We start from the raw sequence: 19,424 nt of genomic DNA, 5'->3' as shown, positions 1-19,424 counted from the left end.
TTTGGACCATGGCCGGATCCAAGGGGATAGCAGGTAAGCAGCGGGGTCCCGCGGTGGGTCCCCGCTGGTCACATGGTCTTGAGTCCCCAGGCAGGGGGCTCCCTGGGGACTGGCTGCAGCGTGGAGCCAGGCGACCAACCTGCGCTTCCACTACCCCCTGGGATAGCGGGCCGCTGCTGAGCGGCATGCGCTGCGGCGTCCCAGGGGTTAAATGCATGCCAGGGGAGCGCGCTTTCCCTGTCTCACAGCCGGCGCCTCCCCTGCTGCACACAGCCTCTGCTCTGCCTGATTGGCCACAGTGTGAGCTGTCCTCCCCAGGCCGGCCTCCTTCATCTGCTCCTCGGTGGCCATCTTTGAAGCATGGTGAACACTGCTGGAAGCCTGTGAGCGGTGGCATTGCGGTCTGGGTCCCCCAGCATACCTCTCCTCTGTTTGTCACAGGTCAGTGTATGCAGCGCTGAGTCCTACTAGCCTGAGGGTCTGAGTAGTTGAGAATCAGTGCTAATAGTGCAGGGATTTGTTTCTTCTGCATTGTATGTGACTGAACTGCTAGCCTGCTGTCTGTACTTTCACTTTCTACTGTCAGCTTTATTACTGTCCCTGATCTTGCTCTGCTCAAAGCCCTTGCGGTGCGCGGTGTGCAGGGTGTTATTCACACTATACCAATACGTATAGGTGTGAGTGTCACATACTTACCATCATGTCTGATTTTCCTCTCAAGCTCATGTGTACTAAATGTAAGGTACCAATAGCGGAGGGGGAGGGTAACGCGGAGGGGTTATGTCCCCAGTGCCTGGCACTGTCACGGCCGATTATGGTCCCGGTACAGGAACCTCCCTGGGCTTGTTTCGCTAAGACGCTTACAACCCTTGTGGGCCAGCTAGCTCCTCCACCTGCGTTTACCCAGACGGGTTTGTCCCAGCAGTCAGTGGTGTCGTCACCCATGCGGGAGTTCCCAAGACAATTGATGGTACCCCACAGTCTCCCTGTCCCTTCCCAGGTTTCTCTGGAGCCTGCGTGGGTTAATACTCTAACTACATCGGTTCAGCATTTGTCAGATGTTTTACAGGGGGAGTCTGTGTTGCGGCCTCATAACGGCCATTGGCGTCTTTATCTGCTCCTTATGGGGATGACGACGAGACGTCAGATCATTGGGAGATTCTGGATCTATCTGACCAAGAACCTCTCCGTACCAAAGAGCCGGACGCTAAGTCCAAGGTGTATATCCCTGGTCTTATTCGAGCGGTCCGCTCGGCTTTAGTTATTGAGGATATTGATCCTTTGGTGGCCACATTCATATATGCCTTTTTAAGGATATTAAGGGTGAGGCTACGGTGTTCCCTCTTTCTGATCAATTAGTGGATCATTTAGAGGAGGCGTGGAAAAATCCAGGTAAACGGTTTCAGCCCCAGAGACGCTTAGCCGTGGCTTATCCGTTTGCGGTCAATTCTTTTTCTAAGCGAGAATCCTTTACGCAAGTGGATTCACATGTCACACGCCTAGTCAAAGGTGCCATGTTGCCTATGCCTTCGATGTCATCCTTGAAGGATGTCACTGACCGCAAAGTGGAGATCTGCCTCAAATCCGTTTATTCACTTGCAGGGAAGCATCCAGACCGGCTCTGGCCGTGTGTTGGGTAGCCAGAGCTATGGAGCGCTGGGCGGATAATTTGGAGGCGTCTTTGGACTCTGACTGTTCGGCTGAACAGACCGAGTTGGTGGGCAATCTCCGAGACTCGGCCACTTACATTAATGAAGCGGCCTTAGATATTTGTATGCTCACCTCTAGGATCTCCTCTGCAGCCGTGGCTGCTCGTCGCACCTTATGGTTGCGTTCTTGGAAAGCGGACGCGGATTCCAAAAAGGGATTAGAAGGTCTGGACAGGTACTATTTGGTCCAGATCTGGACAAAATTGTAGTTACGTTGGCAGCAGCAAAATCTGCATGTCTTCCGTCTGCTACGATTCCTTCTAGTGCTGGTGGGTCGTCCTTTCGGCCTCACAGGGCCCAAGGTAGGCCTAAAGTACAGTCCTTTCCACGGAAGGCTGGGACCAAGAAATTGTCCAAGCCCAAGAAACAGGTCTGGAGTACCAGACGTCCGGCTCCTAGGTCAGATAACAAACCTGCGGCCTGACGGTCCAGGCCTCCTTTTGGGGGACACCAAAGTGGGGGGCGCCTGCTTCAGTTCGCCCGGTGCTGGTCGAGGACTACGACAGACACTTGGGTTCAGGAGGTGGTCTCTCACGGGTATGCCCTCTCCTTTCGGGACAGGCCTTCCGCTAGACCAGAGCAAAGCCTCGGTACTGCGGAAGGTTTTGCACATTATGCTCCAGGCCGGAGTTTCAGTGCATGTTCCAATTTCCCAGAGGGGCCTGGGTTTCTATTCCATTCTATTTTTGGTGCAGAAACCCAATGGGTCTTACCGTTCAATACTAAACCTAAAGGCCCTCAACAAGTCCTTGAGGGTGCCTCTGTTTCGGATGGAGACCCTGCAGTACATTATTCTGGCACTGGAACCTGGGGACTACATGGTGTCATTGGACATCCAGGACGCTTACCTGCATGTCCCTATTCTTTTGCGCCATCAGCAGTTCCTCAGATTGGCAATCTGCAATGAACATTTCCAGTTCCGGGCACTGCCTTTTGGCCTGGTGACTGCTCCATGGGTATTCACCAAGGTCATGGCGGTCATGGCGGCTCTCCTGCGGACGCAGGGAGTCCGACTGTTGCCTTATCTGGACGACCTCCTGTTGATAGCGGGGTCTCCAGAGCTTCTTTTATACCATCTGGATCTGACGATTGCGATACTGCAACGTCACGGCTGGTTGACAAACTGGCAGAGGTCCACTCTCACCCCGTCTCAGAGGATCCTGCACCTCGGGGCCTTATTGGACTCCAGGCAGCAGTGGATCTTTGTGATGGAGGAAAAGATCCTTGCTTTGTAGTTGAGGGTGCGCAGTTGTCTGCAGTGTCGTCGAGGGTCGATACACTTGACAAAGAGGTTATTGGGCTCAATGGTGTCGGTATTCGACATGGTGGAGTACGCAAAATTTCGCTCCAAACCTCTGCTGCTATTGATCCGGTCCAGATGGAATGGATTGCCTCAATGTCTCAAGTCCCAGACGATGGGGCTCACTCCGGATGTTCGTCTGTCTCTAACCTGGTGTTTGCAGACGACCCACCTCAACAAGGGTCGCCCGTTCTGGGTGGCGAACTGGGTCCTGTTAACAACGGACGCCAGTCTCCGGTGCTGGGGAGCTGTCACGGGTCCACACTTGTTTCAGGGCAGGTGGACTCGGGCGGTAGCGGAGCTTCCAATAAACATTTTGGAGCTCCATGCGGTGTCAAGAGCTCTCCAGCGGGCACAGCCGGTTCTCCAGGGTCACCCTGTGCAGGTCCCGTCGGACAACGCCACCACGGTGGCCTATTTAAACCAGCAAGGAGGAACCGGGAGAGTGGTCTGTACACCAGGACGTCTTTCGGAGTCTGGTGGACAAGTGGGGTCTTCCAGAGATAGACCTCATGGCGTCCCGGCACAGCAACAAGTTGCCGGTGTACGGGTCTTGAACATGAGACGAAAAAACGTCTCTGGTGTATGCCCTGTCCGTCTAGTAGACGTTCCAGTTTGCCTACCTTTTCCCTCCGTTTTCCCTTCTTCCGCGGGTATTACGGAAATTCAAATCAAGAAGGAGGTACGCTACTGTTGATAGCTTCCGAGTGGCCCAGACGGCACTGGTTCTCCGACCTCCAGAGTCTGTCAGTAGACGTTCCTCTGAGGTTACCATTACGACCGAATCTGCTGTCACAGGGTCCTTGTGTTCACCCGGACCTGACTCGGTGTGGCTGTTGAAACGGTCATGCTAAGGTCCAGAGGGTTTTTCTAGCTCCGTGGTGCAAACCATATTAAGAGCTCGTAAACCTTCCTCGGCAAGAATCTACCATCGTGTGGTGTAGACCTAGAGGGTATTCCCTTAGGGAGTTCCGCCTGTCTAGGGTGTTGGCTTTCCTACAGGCTGGACTGGATCATGGGCTTCGCCTGGCTTCTCTGAAAGTGCAGGTGTCTGCCCTGTCAGTCTGGTTTCATCGTAGGATTGCTGCGCTCTCTGATGTGCACACCTTTATGCGAGGTGTTCTTCGCATTCAGCCACCTTTTGTTCCACCGGTGGCGCCTTGGAATTGGGCTGTGGTCCTGAGAGTTCTCTAGGGACCGCCGTTTGAACCACTGGACTCAGTGGACTTTAAATGGCTTACAGCTAAAACCATGTTCCTTCTGGCCATTGCCTCGGCCAGAAGGATTTCGGATTTAGGGGTTCTCTCTTGTAGACCCCTTTTTCTGATTTTTCATAGGAATAGGGCGGTGCTTCGCACTCGTCCGGGATTCCTTCCCGAAGTGGTATCCAGTTTTCACATCAATGAAGAAATTGTTGTGCCGGCTTTCAATTCACCTGGACTTTCAGTGGGTGACGCCACTTGGGATGTTGTGCGGGCATTGAGAATTTATGTTGACCACACTTCTTCTTTTAGGAAGTCGGACGCCTTGTTTGTCCTCTATGGCTTCCGTAAAAAGGGTTTGCCTGCTTCAAAGTAGACTTTGGCAGGCTGGATTCGTATGGCAATTTCAGAAGCTTATCTTCATGAAGGTCTTCCAGTTTCCTCCTTGGTGAGGGCTCATTCCACTAGGTCTGTGGGTCCTTCGTTCGCAGCTAGACGTGGTGCCTCTGCAGTTCAGATCTGCAAGGCTGCTACGTAGTCTTCTGTCTGTACCTTTGTGAGGTATTACGCTTTTGATATCTTTGCCTCTCAGGATGCTTCCTTCGGGCGGCGGATTCTCCTCTCAGCACAGGAGCGTCCCCACCCTTAAAGGATACTGCTTTGGGACATCCCCAAGGTATCCTGTGGATACCCTATGGACCCTGAAGTAGAAAATATGAGATATGGTAAGAACTTACCCTTGTTATCACTATTTCTACGAAGTCCATAGGGTTCCACAGGACTCCCGCCCTGTTGCACCTGTACTGCAGATGGGCTTTATTCTGGTCACCGGTTTTTCCGTCTCCCTATGGTGAGAATGTGATTCTTGTGAGTGTCCAGATTTTTTTCTTCTCTCTCTTTCTTCTCCTCCGGCCTATGGCTTGTGACGTAACTGAGATGCCTTGGCCCGGGGGCGGGGTATAGGAGAGGGACCCAGATGCATCCTTGGAGGCTGAAAACTTTAACTCTGTGGTGCCTGAAGACTGACGTCATCACCTATACCCCAAGGTATCCTGTGGAACCCTATGGACTTTGTAGAAATAGAGATAACAAGGGTAAGTTCTTACCATATCTCATATTATTTCATAGGGTCCACAGGGATACCATGGGATATGTAGTTGGAGTAATCGCTACATCTTGTTAATCTCCCAGCATGCACAGGACCTCCTCCCTATATACCCCGCCCCCAGCCACCAGACATTCAGTTTTTTTGTTTGGTGCGGCAGGTATCCAGATGCACCAGTCATAACAGCAGGACTGCTTAGGTCCTAGGCTTTTTTATTTTTTTGATTTATTTTAGTTTTTTATATACTACTGGGTTAAGTTAGTACTAAGCTTCCAAAGGGACGCATGTACTACGACTACTACCTCAGCTGATGCCGAAACACCAGTTCCTGAAAAGGACCTGGGGAATTTCGGCGGGTCCCCGCGAAGCTTAGCAGCGACGCTGGGGCCCGGACTGCAAACGGATCCAAGGAGATAAAGTAAGGCAATTCCTCGCTTGTCGGGGATTCGTGCGCTGCAGTCCTGGTTTCCGGTGTAGGAATCGCACCTGAGGTTTCTGCTAGTGAGGGCCCACGAGCTGCGTCCTCACTTAGACCGCTGAAGCTGTATCATCTGACACCAGGGATGAGTAGTAGACGCACTAGCAGCACACTAGTAAGCGTCTACTACTGTGAGGCTAGCGTGCCCGTGCTGTTAAGCAGCTTAGGAGAGATAAGTGCTCCCCCAACCGCTCCTTCCCCAACCTAGACGCAACTTCTTGTGTGGGTTCCTGCGTCTGGTTTGTTTTTTATGACCACCTCGTGTATTTAGACCCTCGCAGTTTTCCTATGGTGCACTTTGAAAGCTAGTTATTCTCAGAGGTGTGGGTCAGTCTCCCTGTAGGCCTCTCCCTTGGGTCAGGAATACAGTGCTCTATATCCTACTAAGCCCCCGGGGGTTTGGTCAGTTGATTCAGAGCCCATGTGCATTACATTTGCATATGACGTTATATTTGCATTGTATGTGACTATGATGCTAGCTGCTGTATTGACACTGCCTTTTATTTTCTAAACTGTCAGATATATCTATCACTGTGTTTCTCCTCATCCCTCTGAGAGGTGTGTGGGGTTTTTCATTTGTCTTTTCAAACATTTACTTGAGAAGACTGTCACATTACATTTATACCATATACCTGTGATACATTGTTATGTCTAAGAGCATGGGGAAAAAGGAGGTTGAGCCTCCTACGCTGGGATCATGTAAATCCTGTTCGGCAGGCTTGTCAGAGCAGGATTTTGTGCAAGATAGTTTGTGTAGGGCCTGTTGTAAACAGCCACCTCTCCAATATACCAGCACCTGCACAAGAACCACCTTGGGTGTCCTCTTGGTGTCAGGTTTTGTCAGATTTAGTGGAGTGTGCAGCAGCTTCACAGGCACCTGCAACGGTCCTGCCTCCCACTATGGGTTACCCACATCATTTCCATCCTTCTATGTATATGTTTCCCATGAATCCTTTTTGGTTTGATGGTTATGCTCACTCTAGTCAGAGTATGCTGCCATCATAGCTGCTCAGCAGGTAATGCAAGCGAATAGTCCAGTGATGGTAAAGCAAGTGCATAAGAGAGTGTCCCTTCAGGCATTGCCTCAGGATCCTCGCACGTCATCATCAGACTCTCAGAGTTTGGGTTCTTTCTCGGTTGAGGAAGGCCACCAGTCCTCGGTGGATGTCCCTCTCTGGTGAGAGCAGTTAGATCTGCCCTAAGTATAGAGGAAGAGGAGGTTCCGCCTAAATCTCAGACTCCGGTCTTTAGGCATCAGAAAGTGGCAAATGATTATTTCCCTCAGTCTGAACAACTGATGGATCTCATGTCTGTAGCATGTTGTACTCCAGTTAGGCTCTTCCATGCGACAAAGAATTTAACTTCTCGATACCCATTTTTACCTGGTGAGTTTAACAAATGGGAAGTACCCCCATGTGTAGATGCTTATGTGGCAGGATTGATCCGGAACTCTACATTACCTACAGTATTACTGCCGCTTCCTCACTTAAGGAAATTACAGATAGAAAGCTTGAACACTATTTGAAGTCAGTTTTTTCATAATCTGGAGCTATTACCAGGCCGCCTATGGCCGTAGCCTGGGTAGCCAAAGCTATGGAAGAATGGACAACGTTTCTGGAAGATATTATACTAGATGCTACCAGAGAATAGCTGTCTTATATCTGCCAATTGTGAGAAGCAGCTGCGTATGTTAGGGAGCAGTTATTGATGCCAGTATTTTGGCTTCTAAAGTATCTGCAACCTCGGTGGCTGCTCGGAGGACCCTGTGGCTAAGAACCTGGAAGGCAGATACAGGGTCCAAGAGAGCCCTTGAGTCTCTGCCTTTTGTCGGGAAAGTACTGTTTGGGCCAGAATTGGATAACATAGTGACAGCTCTGGCAGCTTCTAAATCTGCTGGGTTGCCCTCTGCGTCTACCCCTAAGTATAGGCAGTCGTCCTTTTGGTCCTTTCGCCTGCATGGGAGTGCGAAGGGACAGTCTTTCTCCAGACACGATATTTCCCACAAGGAAACGCAGACCAATACTGGTCAGGCAAACGCCCAGCCTGGACAGCCGGACGATAAGCCCACTGCCTGATGGAACGAACCTCCCCCTGGGGAAACTCAGGGTAGGAGGTCGACTTCTCCAGTTTTCTTACCCCTGGCATCAGACAACTACGGATGCTTGGGTTCGAGAAGTGGTCCCCCATAGATACCCCCTCACGTTCCTGAGGCGTCCCACTCAGAAGTTTTTTGGTACAAATCTTCCTTCAGACCCAGTTTAGGCCCTCCAAGAAGCTATTTGTGCCCTCCTGAGGTCAGGAGTTATAATCCCCGTTCCTGTGACGCAACAGGGAAGGGGTTATTAATCAAATTTGTTTCTGATTCTGAAACCAAATGGGTCTCATTGCCCTATTTTGAATCTAAAGTCTCTCAACAAATTCTGTCACACTGGCACCTGGACTTACTCATGATCCTGACCAACATCTGCTCGGAAATCGTGGAGTGTTAGTTGGGGCTTTTTCCCCATATGGTGGGTTCTCTTCTGCACGGGATATACTTAACTCTAAGTGCATTACATGTTTAATTTAACGGATCATTTCTACAACCTTCCATGGAGATTGGTTGATGCTGTTCTATTATCTGATAGATCTTGGTATAGTCTTGGAAATAAATCTTGAGATCTATTATGCCATCGTATTTTCAAATACATTATAGTCGTGGGCAGGATGAGTGTCTTATTATAGATGGGGGTTCTATGTTGTTCAGTATATATTATAATATCTAACAGCATTTGTAGCCACGAATATTTTTACACAAGGCATATTCTCACAGTAACTAACTCCCCTATCTTTTCCTCCACAGGAGATCCAGGCCACCTGGTACGAGAAGCTCCATGAATGGGAAGATGCTCTTGTTGCTTATGAAAAGAAGATTGAGGTGAACAAAGATGATTCAGAGTTGATTTTGGGGCGAATGCGTTGCCTGGAGGCTCTTGGAGAATGGTGAGATATCTCTTATCCCCTTCTAGAAATGTAATGTACCTGATGTAGTAAGGATTAGAACCAATGCTCATTTCTTATTATCATTATAGGATCAGTATCCATATTTGTTCCTAACCAGTGTAGGGCAGGATGTGGTGCTACTAGGTTAACTTGTATGATGTACTATACAGAGGAAAAGGAGAAGACTGAGCATGGGACAGAGGGTTAGGATGAGAGGACTATACTTGTTCCTAACCAGTGTAGGGCAGGATGTGGTGCTACTAGGGTAACTTGTATGATGTACTATACAGAGGAAAAGGAGAAGACTGAGCATAAGTACCAGGTAACACGCCACTGACTTCTTATATAAAGTAACAGGTAGCACGCCACTGACTTCTTATATAAAGTTACAGGTAGCCAGCCACTGACTTCTTATATAAAGTTACAGGTAGCACGCCACTGACTGCTTATATAAAGTAACAGGTAGCACGCCACTGACTTCTTATATAAAGTAACAGGTAGCACGCCACTGACTTCTTATATAAAGTTACAGGTAGCACGCCACTGACTCCTTATATAAAGTAACAGCACGCCACTGACTCCTTATATAAAGTAACAGGTAGCACGCCACTGACTTCTTATATAAAGTAACAGGTAGCACGCCACTGACTTCTTATATAAAGTAACAGGTAGCACGCCACTGACTGCTTATATAAAGTTACAGGTAGCACGCCACTGACTGCTTATATAAAGTAACAGGTAGCACGCCACTGACTTCTTATATAAAGTTACAGGTAGCACGCCACTGACTCCTTATATAAAGTAACAGCACGCCACTGACTCCTTATATAAAGTAACAGGTAGCACGCCACTGACTTCTTATATAAAGTAACAGGTAGCACGCCACTGACTTCTTATATAAAGTAACAGGTAGCACGCCACTGACTGCTTATATAAAGTAACAGGTAGCACGCCACTGACTGCTTATATAAAGTTACAGGTAGCACGCCACTGACTTCTCATATAAAGTTACAGGTAGCACGCCACTGACTTCTTATATAAAGTAACAGGTAGCACGCCACTGACTTCTCATATAAAGTTACAGGTAGCACGCCACTGACTTCTTATATAAAGTAACAGGTAGCACGCCACTGACTTCTTATATAAAGTAACAGGTAGCACGCCACTGACTTCTTATATAAAGTTACAGGTAGCACGCCACTGACTTCTTATATAAAGTAACAGGTAGCACGCCACTGACTTCTTATATAAAGTAACAGGTAGCACGCCACTGGCTCCTTATATAAAGTAACAGCATGCCACTGACTCCTTATATAAAGTAACAGGTAGCACGCCACTGAATCCTTATATAAAGTAACTGGTAGCACGCCACTGACTTCTTATATAAAGTAACAGGTAGCACGCCACTGGCTCCTTATATAAAGTAACAGCATGCCACTGACTCCTTATATAAAGTAACAGGTAGCACGCCACTGACTCCTTATATAAAGTAACAGGTAGCACGCCACTGACTCCTTATATAAAGTAACAGGTAGCACGCCACTGAATCCTTATATAAAGTAACTGGTAGCACGCCACTGACTTCTTATATAAAGTAACAGGTAGCACGCCACTGACTCCTTATATAAAGTAACAGGTAGCACGCCACTGGCTCCTTATATAAAGTAACAGCACGCCACTGACTTCTTATATAAAGTAACAGGTAGCACGCCACTGACTCCTTATATAAAGTAACAGGTAGCACGCCACCGACTTCTTATATAAAGTAATAGGTAGCACGCCACTGACTCCTTATATAAAGTAACAGGTAGCACGCCACTGACGACTTATATAAAGTAATAGGTAGCACGCCACTGACTTCTTATATAAAGTAACAGGTAGCACGCCACTGACTTCTTATATAAAGTAACAGGTAGCATGCCACTGACTTCTTATATAAAGTAAGAGGTAGCACGCCACTGACTAATTATATAAAGTAACAGCATGCCACTGACTTCTTATATAAAGTAAGAGGTAGCACGCCACTGACTTCTTATATAAAGTAACAGGTAGAACGCCACTGACTTCTTATATAAAGTAACAGGTAGCACGCCACTGACTTATATAAAGTAACAGGTAGCACGCCACCGACTTCTTATATAAAGTAACAGGTAGCACGCCACTGACTTCTTATATAAAGTAACAGGTAGCACGCCACTGACTTCTTATATAAAGTAACAGGTAGCACGCCACTGACTTCTTATATAAAGTAACAGGTAGCACGCCACTGACTTCTTATATAAAGTAACAGGTAGCACGCCACTGACATCTTATATAAAGTAAGAGGTAGCACGCCACTGACTTCTTATATAAAGTAACAGGTATCACTCCACTGACTCCTTATATAAAGTAAGAGGTAGCACGCCACTGACTTCTTATATAAAGTAACAGGTAGCACGCCACTGACTTCTCATATAAAGTAACAGGTAGCACGCCACTGACTTCTTATATAAAGTAAGAGGTAGCACGCCACTGACTTCTTATATAAAGTAACAGGTAGCACGCCACTGACATCTTATATAAAGTAAGAGGTAGCACGCCACTGACTTCTTATATAAAGTAACAGGTATCACTCCACTGACTCCTTATATAAAGTAAGAGGTAGCACGCCACTGACTTCTTATATAAAGTAACAGGTAGCACGCCACTGACATCTTATATAAAGTAACAGGTAGCACGCCACTGACTTCTTATATAAAGTAAGAGGTAGCACGCCACTGACTTCTTATATAAAGTAACAGGTAGCACGCCACTGACTTCTCATATAAAGTAACAGGTAGCACGCCACTGACTTCTTATATAAAGTAACAGGTAGCACGCCACTGACTTCTCATATAAAGTAACAGGTAGCACGCCACTGACTTCTCATATAAAGTAACAGGTAGCACGCCACTGACTTCTTATATAAAGTAACAGGTAGCACGCCACTGACTTCTTATATAAAGTAAGAGGTAGCACGCCACTGACTTCTTATATAAAGTAACAGGTAGCACGCCACTGACATCTTATATAAAGTAAGAGGTAGCACGCCACTGACTTCTTATATAAAGTAACAGGTATCACTCCACTGACTCCTTATATAAAGTAAGAGGTAGCACGCCACTGACTTCTTATATAAAGTAACAGGTAGCACGCCACTGACTTCTCATATAAAGTAACAGGTAGCACGCCACTGACTTCTTATATAAAGTAAGAGGTAGCACGCCACTGACTTCTTATATAAAGTAACAGGTAGCACGCCACTGACATCTTATATAAAGTAAGAGGTAGCACGCCACTGACTTCTTATATAAAGTAACAGGTAGCACGCCACTGACTTCTTATATAAAGTAACAGGTAGCACGCCACTGACTTCTTATATAAAGTAACAGGTAGCATGCCACTGACTTCTTATATAAAGTAAGAGGTAGCACGCCACTGACTTCTTATATAAAGTAAGAGGTAGCATGCCACTGACTTCTTATATAAAGTAAGAGGTAGCACGCCACTGACTTCTTATATAAAGTAACAGGTAGCACGCCACTGACATCTTATATAAAGTAACAGGTAGCACGCCACTGACTTCTTATATAAAGTAAGAGGTAGCACGCCACTGACTTCTTATATAAAGTAAGAGGTAGCACGCCACTGACTTCTTATATAAAGTAACAGCACGCCACTGACTTCTTATATAAAGTAATAGGTAGCACGCCACTGACATCTTATATAAAGTAAGAGGTAGCACGCCATTGACGTCTTATATAAAGTAACAGGTATCACTCCACTGACTCCTTATATAAAGTAACAGGTAGCACGCCACTGACTTCTTATATAAAGTAACAGGTAGCACGCCACCGACTTCTTATATAAAGTAATAGGTAGCACGCCACCGACTTCTTATATAAAGTAACAGGTAGCACGCCACTGACTTCTTATATAAAGTAACAGGTAGCACGCCACCGACTTCTTATATAAAGTAACAGGTAGCACGCCACTGACGACTTATATAAAGTAACAGGTAGCACGCCACTGACTTCTTATATAAAGTAACAGGTAGAACGCCACTGACTTCTTATATAAAGTAACAGGTAGCACGCCACTGACTTCTTATATAAAGTAACAGGTAGCACGCCACTGACTCCTTATATAGAGTAACAGGTAGCACGCCACTGACGACTTATATAAAGTAATAGGTAGCACGCCACTGACTTCTTATATAAAGTAACAGGTAGCACGCCACTGGCTCCTTATATAAAGTAACAGGTAGCACGCCACTGACTTCTTATATAAAGTAACAGGTAGCACGCCACTGACGACTTATATAAAGTAACAGGTAGCACGCCACTGACTTCTTATATAAAGTAACAGGTAGCACGCCACTGACGACTTATATAAAGTAATAGGTAGCACGCCACTGACTTCTTATATAAAGTAACAGGTAGCACGCCACTGACTTCTTATATAAAGTAACAGGTAGCACGCCACTGGCTCCTTATATAAAGTAACAGCATGCCACTGACTCCTTATATAAAGTAACAGGTAGCACTCCACTGAATCCTTATATAAAGTAACTGGTAGCACGCCACTGACTCCTTATATAAAGTAACAGGTAGCACGCCACTGGCTCCTTATATAAAGTAACAGGTAGCACGCCACTGGCTCCTTATATAAAGTAACAGGTATCACTCCACTGACTTCTTATATAAAGTAACAGGTATCACTCCACTGACTTCTTATATAAAGTAACAGGTAGCACGCCACTGACTTCTTATATAAAGTAACAGGTAGCACGCCACTGACATCTTATATAAAGTAAGAGGTAGCACGCCACTGACTTCTTATATAAAGTAACAGGTAGCACGCCACTGGCTCCTTATATAAAGTAACAGGTATCACTCCACTGACTTCTTATATAAAGTAACAGGTATCACTCCACTGACTTCTTATATAAAGTAACAGGTAGCACGCCACTGACTTCTTATATAAAGTAACAGGTAGCACGCCACTGACATCTTATATAAAGTAAGAGGTAGCATGCCACTGACTCCTTATATAAAGTAACAGGTAGCATGCCACTGACTCCTTATATAAAGTAACAGGTAGCACGCCACTGACTTCTTATATAAAGTAAGAGGTAGCACGCCACTGACTTCTTATATAAAGTAACAGGTAGCACGCCACTGACATCTTATATAAAGTAAGAGGTAGCACGCCACTGACTCCTTATATAAAGTAACAGGTATCACTCCACTGACTTCTTATATAAAGTAACAGGTAGCACGCCACCGACTTCTTATATAAAGTAACAGGTATCACTCCACTGACTTCTTATATAAAGTAACAGGTAGCACGCCACTGACTTCTTATATAAAGTAACAGGTATCACTCCACTGACTTCTTATATAAAGTAACAGGTAGCACGCCACTGACATCTTATATAAAGTAAGAGGTAGCACGCCATTGACGTCTTATATAAAGTAACAGGTATCACTCCACTGACTCCTTATATAAAGTAACAGGTAGCACGCCACTGACTTCTTATATAAAGTAACAGGTAGCACGCCACCGACTTCTTATATAAAGTAACAGGTAGCACGCCATTGACGTCTTATATAAAGTAACAGGTATCACTCCACTGACTCCTTATATAAAGTAACAGGTAGCACGCCACTGACTTCTTATATAAAGTAACAGGTAGCACGCCACTGGCTCCTTATATAAAGTAAGAGGTAGCACGCCACTGACTTCTTATATAAAGTAACAGGTAGCACGCCACTGACTTCTTATATAAAGTAACAGGTAGCACGCCACTGACATCTTATATAAAGTAAGAGGTAGCACGCCATTGACGTCTTATATAAAGTAACAGGTATCACTCCACTGACTCCTTATATAAAGTAACAGGTAGCACGCCACTGACTTCTCATATAAAGTAAGAGGTAGCACGCCACTGACTTCTTATATAAAGTAACAGGTAGCACGCCACTGACTTCTTATATAAAGTAACAGGTAGCACGCCACTGACTTCTTATATAAAGTAACAGGTAGCACGCCACTGGCTCCTTATATAAAGTAACAGGTAGCACGCCACTGACTCCTTATATAAAGTAAGAGGTAGCACGCCACTGACTTCTTATATAAAGTAACAGGTAGCACGCCACTGACATCTTATATAAAGTAACAGGTAGCACGCCACTGACTTCTTATATAAAGTAACAGGTATCACTCCACTGACTTCTTATATAAAGTAACAGGTAGCACGCCACTGACTTCTTATATAAAGTAACAGGTAGCACGCCACTGACATCTTATATAAAGTAAGAGGTAGCATGCCACTGACTCCTTATATAAAGTAACAGGTAGCATGCCACTGACTCCTTATATAAAGTAACAGGTAGCACGCCACTGACTTCTTATATAAAGTAACAGGTAGCACGCCACTGACATCTTATATAAAGTAAGAGGTAGCACGCCACCGACTTCTTATATAAAGTAACAGGTAGCACGCCATTGACGTCTTATATAAAGTAACAGGTATCACTCCACTGACTTCTTATATAAAGTAACAGGTAGCACGCCACTGACTCCTTATATAAAGTAACAGGTATCACTCCACTGACTCCTTATATAAAGTAACAGGTAGCACGCCATTGACGTCTTATATAAAGTAACAGGTATCACTTCACTGACTCCTTATATAAAGTAACAGGTAGCACGCCACTGACTCCTTATATAAAGTAACAGGTATCACTCCACTGACTTCTTATATAAAGTAACAGGTAGCACGCCACTGACTCCTTATATAAAGTAACAGGTATCACTCCACTGACTCCTTATATAAAGTAACAGGTAGCACGCCATTGACGTCTTATATAAAGTAACAGGTATCACTTCACTGACTCCTTATATAAAGTAACAGGTAGCACGCCACTGACTTCTTATATAAAGTAACAGGTAGCACGCCACCGACTTCTTATATAAAGTAACAGGTAGCACGCCATTGACGTCTTATATAAAGTAACAGGTATCACTCCACTGACTCCTTATATAAAGTAACAGGTAGCACGCCACTGACTTCTTATATAAAGTAACAGGTAGCACGCCACTGACATCTTATATAAAGTAAGAGGTAGCACGCCATTGACGTCTTATATAAAGTAACAGGTATCACTCCACTGACTCCTTATATAAAGTAACAGGTAGCACGCCACTGACTTCTCATATAAAGTAACAGGTAGCACGCCACTGGCTCCTTATATAAAGTAAGAGGTAGCACGCCACTGGCTCCTTATATAAAGTAAGAGGTAGCACGCCACTGACTTATATAAAGTAACAGGTAGCACGCCACTGACTCCTTATATAAAGTAACAGGTAGCACGCCACTGACTTCTTATATAAAGTAACAGGTAGCACGCCACTGACTTCTTATATAAAGTAACAGGTAGCACGCCACTGACTCCTTATATAAAGTAACAGGTAGCACGCCACTGACTTCTCATATAAAGTAACAGGTAGCACGCCACTGACTTCTTATATAAAGTAACAGGTAGCACGCCACTGACTTCTTATATAAAGTAACAGGTAGCACGCCACTGACTTCTCATATAAAGTAACAGGTAGCACGCCACTGACTTCTCATATAAAGTAACAGGTAGCACGCCACTGGCTCCTTATATAAAGTAAGAGGTAGCACGCCACTGACTTATATAAAGTAAGAGGTAGCACGCCACTGACTCCTTATAGAGATCATAAAGTACTGCTTATTCCAGCGATTCATGACCTGGACAGTCTCTTCATCAGCCTCTGTAATACTGTATTTCTACTTCAGGGTCCATAGGGGGTCCACAGGGTTGACCTTGGAGTTATAGCTGGAACAGGATCCATGGGCACCACACAGTTATGCTTTTAGCTCCCAGGATGCACTTGGGTCCTCCTCTATACCCCGCCCCCGAGCCACAGGCACCTCAGTGTAAGCTGGTGCCCGGCCGGAGCCGGTCACCGCGCAGGGGGGCTGCAGGAGCAGCCCCCAGAAGCTTTTTATTTTAAGTTAAATTTTATTTATTTTTAATCTATTTTTACTACAGACGGCAGCGAAGGGCTGTCTGTACAGACGCCCACGCTGCCGCTCTGATCACCGACTGGCGCCGCGACGCCAGTACTGATCTGGGGATCGCGGCGGGAGGGCAGAGTCCGTACTAGCCGGACTCTGTCTACCTCCCAGGACTGCTGCCGGAGTCGCCGGGGATTCAGGTAAGCCGCGTGTCGCTGGCTAGCGGCGGCGCGCGGAATGCCTTAAATGCAGTCCTTTAGCCTCCGGTCCGGGGGACAGACCGGAGGCTGCTGGCAGTGGCGGCGGGCCCCCCCCATAACCCGTGGGACCACTAGACCACCAGGGATAACCGGCAAGCGGGAAGCCAGCATCCCTGGGGTTAATGGCCAGCCAGGGGAGGAAGCCTTCCCTGTCAGCGGCTCCTCCCCTCAGCTCAGCGCGCCTTTCAGCACGCAGTCTGGCGTCGCTGAGCTGCAGATTCCTCGGCCACTCCTCCTCTGAGGTCTCCAGCGGCCATTTTCCCAGTGGCAGCGCAGATCTCAGGGAGCACGCGGACCGGTCCCCCTGTGTACCTCTCCCCTGATTAAGGACAGCGTACACAGCACTATAGCCCTCCCAGACACTGAATCTGGGCAGGTTGATTGTAGTGTAAAGGTGCAGTGAGTATATCTTCCTGCATGGTATGTGACTTTTTGCTAGTGCTGCCTGTCTGTGCTTATTTTCCGCTTACTGTCAGCTTATACCTATCCCTTTACTTCTCCTACAAGCCCTGCAGGTGTGTGGGGGAGGGGCGTTTCTACTGACCTCACTTATATAGATCACGTATTTGTGAGGTCCGTCACATACAGTTGTGTGCTACTCAGTGCCATATTGTGGGCTGTTGTTCAGCACACCGGTGAGTGCGTTTTACTTCTACCCTGGTGCCAGATATATAATATATTCTGTCATGTCAGACGAGGAGGTTGAGCGCTCAGTGGCTCCGGTGTTGGCCTCCTGCGGACGCTGTTCTGCAGGAGTAGATAGGGAGGATTTGTCACAGGATGGCCTGTGTAGTCGATGCCAGGTGGCTCCTGGCCCATCCAGACCTTCTCTGGCGCAGGAACCACCGTGGGCGATGTTTTCTCAAGTGCTGGTGTCTATTGCGGACCGTCTGTCGGTCCCGACTGCTCTCCCTACTAGGGCGGTGCCCCAGCCGACCATCCCCCATTCCCCGGGTGTCCCGCAGTTATTGCGGAGTCCTCCTGGGTCTCAATCAGTTGGTCCCTATGCGGGGTTGCCTATGTATATACAGGCTTCCCCTGTGCCGCAGCAGCCTGTGGTACCTTTTCAGGCCCCTATGGCGACGCCTCCACCATGGGTGGATGTGCTCTCCAACTCCGTGCAAAATTTGGCGGCCGCTTCCTCGGCTTTTCAGTCAATGTTGCAGACTGACATGCCTTCTAGGATTTCTAAACGCCCACTCATGACACGGGCTGCTCAGGTATCGGACTCAGAGGGTTCCTCAGATGATGGGGAGGTCCCTGATGACACTGACTCGGACGCCTCGGTCCAGGAAATGGATACCAAGTCGTCCATTAATGTGCGAGCACTAGTTAGGGCGGTGCGAGCTATTCTTCTTATAGAGGATGAGGCACCGGTTCCTAGGTCGAAGTTTCCTAGTTTCAAAAAAACTAAGGTGGCTTCTGCGGTGTTTCCCCTGTCGGATCAGTTGACAGATCATATGGCGGTAGCTTGGCAGGCGCCCAGTAAGAGATTCCTTCCTCCAGAAGCGGTTGGCTTCTAATTACCCCTTCCCTGAGGCACATTGTAAAAAATGGGAAACTCCACCGGCGGTGGATTCCCATGTCACCCGTTTAACTCGGGGCGCCACCTTACCATTACCGTCGATATCCTCGCTGAAGGATCCCACGGACAGGAAAGTTGAGACTTGCTTAAAGTCTATTTACTCCCTCTCCGGGGCGGTGGCCCGACCGTCCATGGCCATTTCCTGGGTGGCCAAGGCCATTGAGGGGTGGGCCAATGCATTGGAAGATACCTTCCCGGACGACGCTCCGGATGTCCAGCGGGCGTTGTTGGGACAAATGAGGGACGCCGCTTCTTACATTGGAGAAGCTTCTTTAGATGCTAGTCTGCTGACCTCGCGGGTATCGGCTGCAGCGGTGTCTGCCCGCCGATCCTTATGGTTGCGGTCCTGGAGAGCGGACTCTGATTCAAAGAAAGGTCTGGAGGCCTTACCTTTCAATGGGGAATTACTATTTGGTCCGGACTTGGACAAAATAGTGGACACCCTGGCTAAATCCAAGTCGGCCTTCCTCCCTTCGGCGGCACTGCCTGCTAAGGTTCGGAGTTCGGCTTTTCGTTCCTTTCGGGTTCAGGGTAAGGCGAAAGGTCAGTCCTTCCCGAGACAGTCTGCGAGTAAGACGGCCTCTAAACCCAAGAAGCAAGCCTGGAGTGCTCGGCGCCCTTCTTCCAAGCAGGAAGATAAACCTACGGCCTGATGGGACGGGCCTCGCTCTGGGGGACCTCAGAGTGGGAGGCCGACTTCTTCTATTTGCCCAGTGCTGGCACAATACCACCACG

At 47.2% G+C, this 19,424-nt stretch overlaps 1 protein-coding gene across 3 annotated transcripts in view; it reads left to right on the top strand.

Moving 5' to 3' along the window:
• Nucleotides 1-19,424, top strand: part of MTOR (mechanistic target of rapamycin kinase) — a 393,475-nt gene that overhangs the window by 194,217 nt on the left and 179,834 nt on the right. For all 3 annotated transcript variants that reach the window (XM_088447807.1, XM_088447808.1, XM_088447806.1), the window contains exon 28: nucleotides 8,637-8,776. In XM_088447807.1, the coding sequence (XP_088303933.1) occupies nucleotides 8,637-8,776 (140 nt within the window). The remainder of the gene's footprint in view (nucleotides 1-8,636; nucleotides 8,777-19,424) is intronic.

The sequence above is a fragment of the Taudactylus pleione genome, unplaced genomic scaffold (genome assembly GCF_031769625.1).
Source record: "Taudactylus pleione unplaced genomic scaffold, aTauple2 ptg000441l, whole genome shotgun sequence".
NCBI classification, from domain to species: Eukaryota; Metazoa; Chordata; class Amphibia; order Anura; family Myobatrachidae; genus Taudactylus; species Taudactylus pleione.
This window is presented reverse-complemented; position numbering and strand designations above follow the sequence as displayed.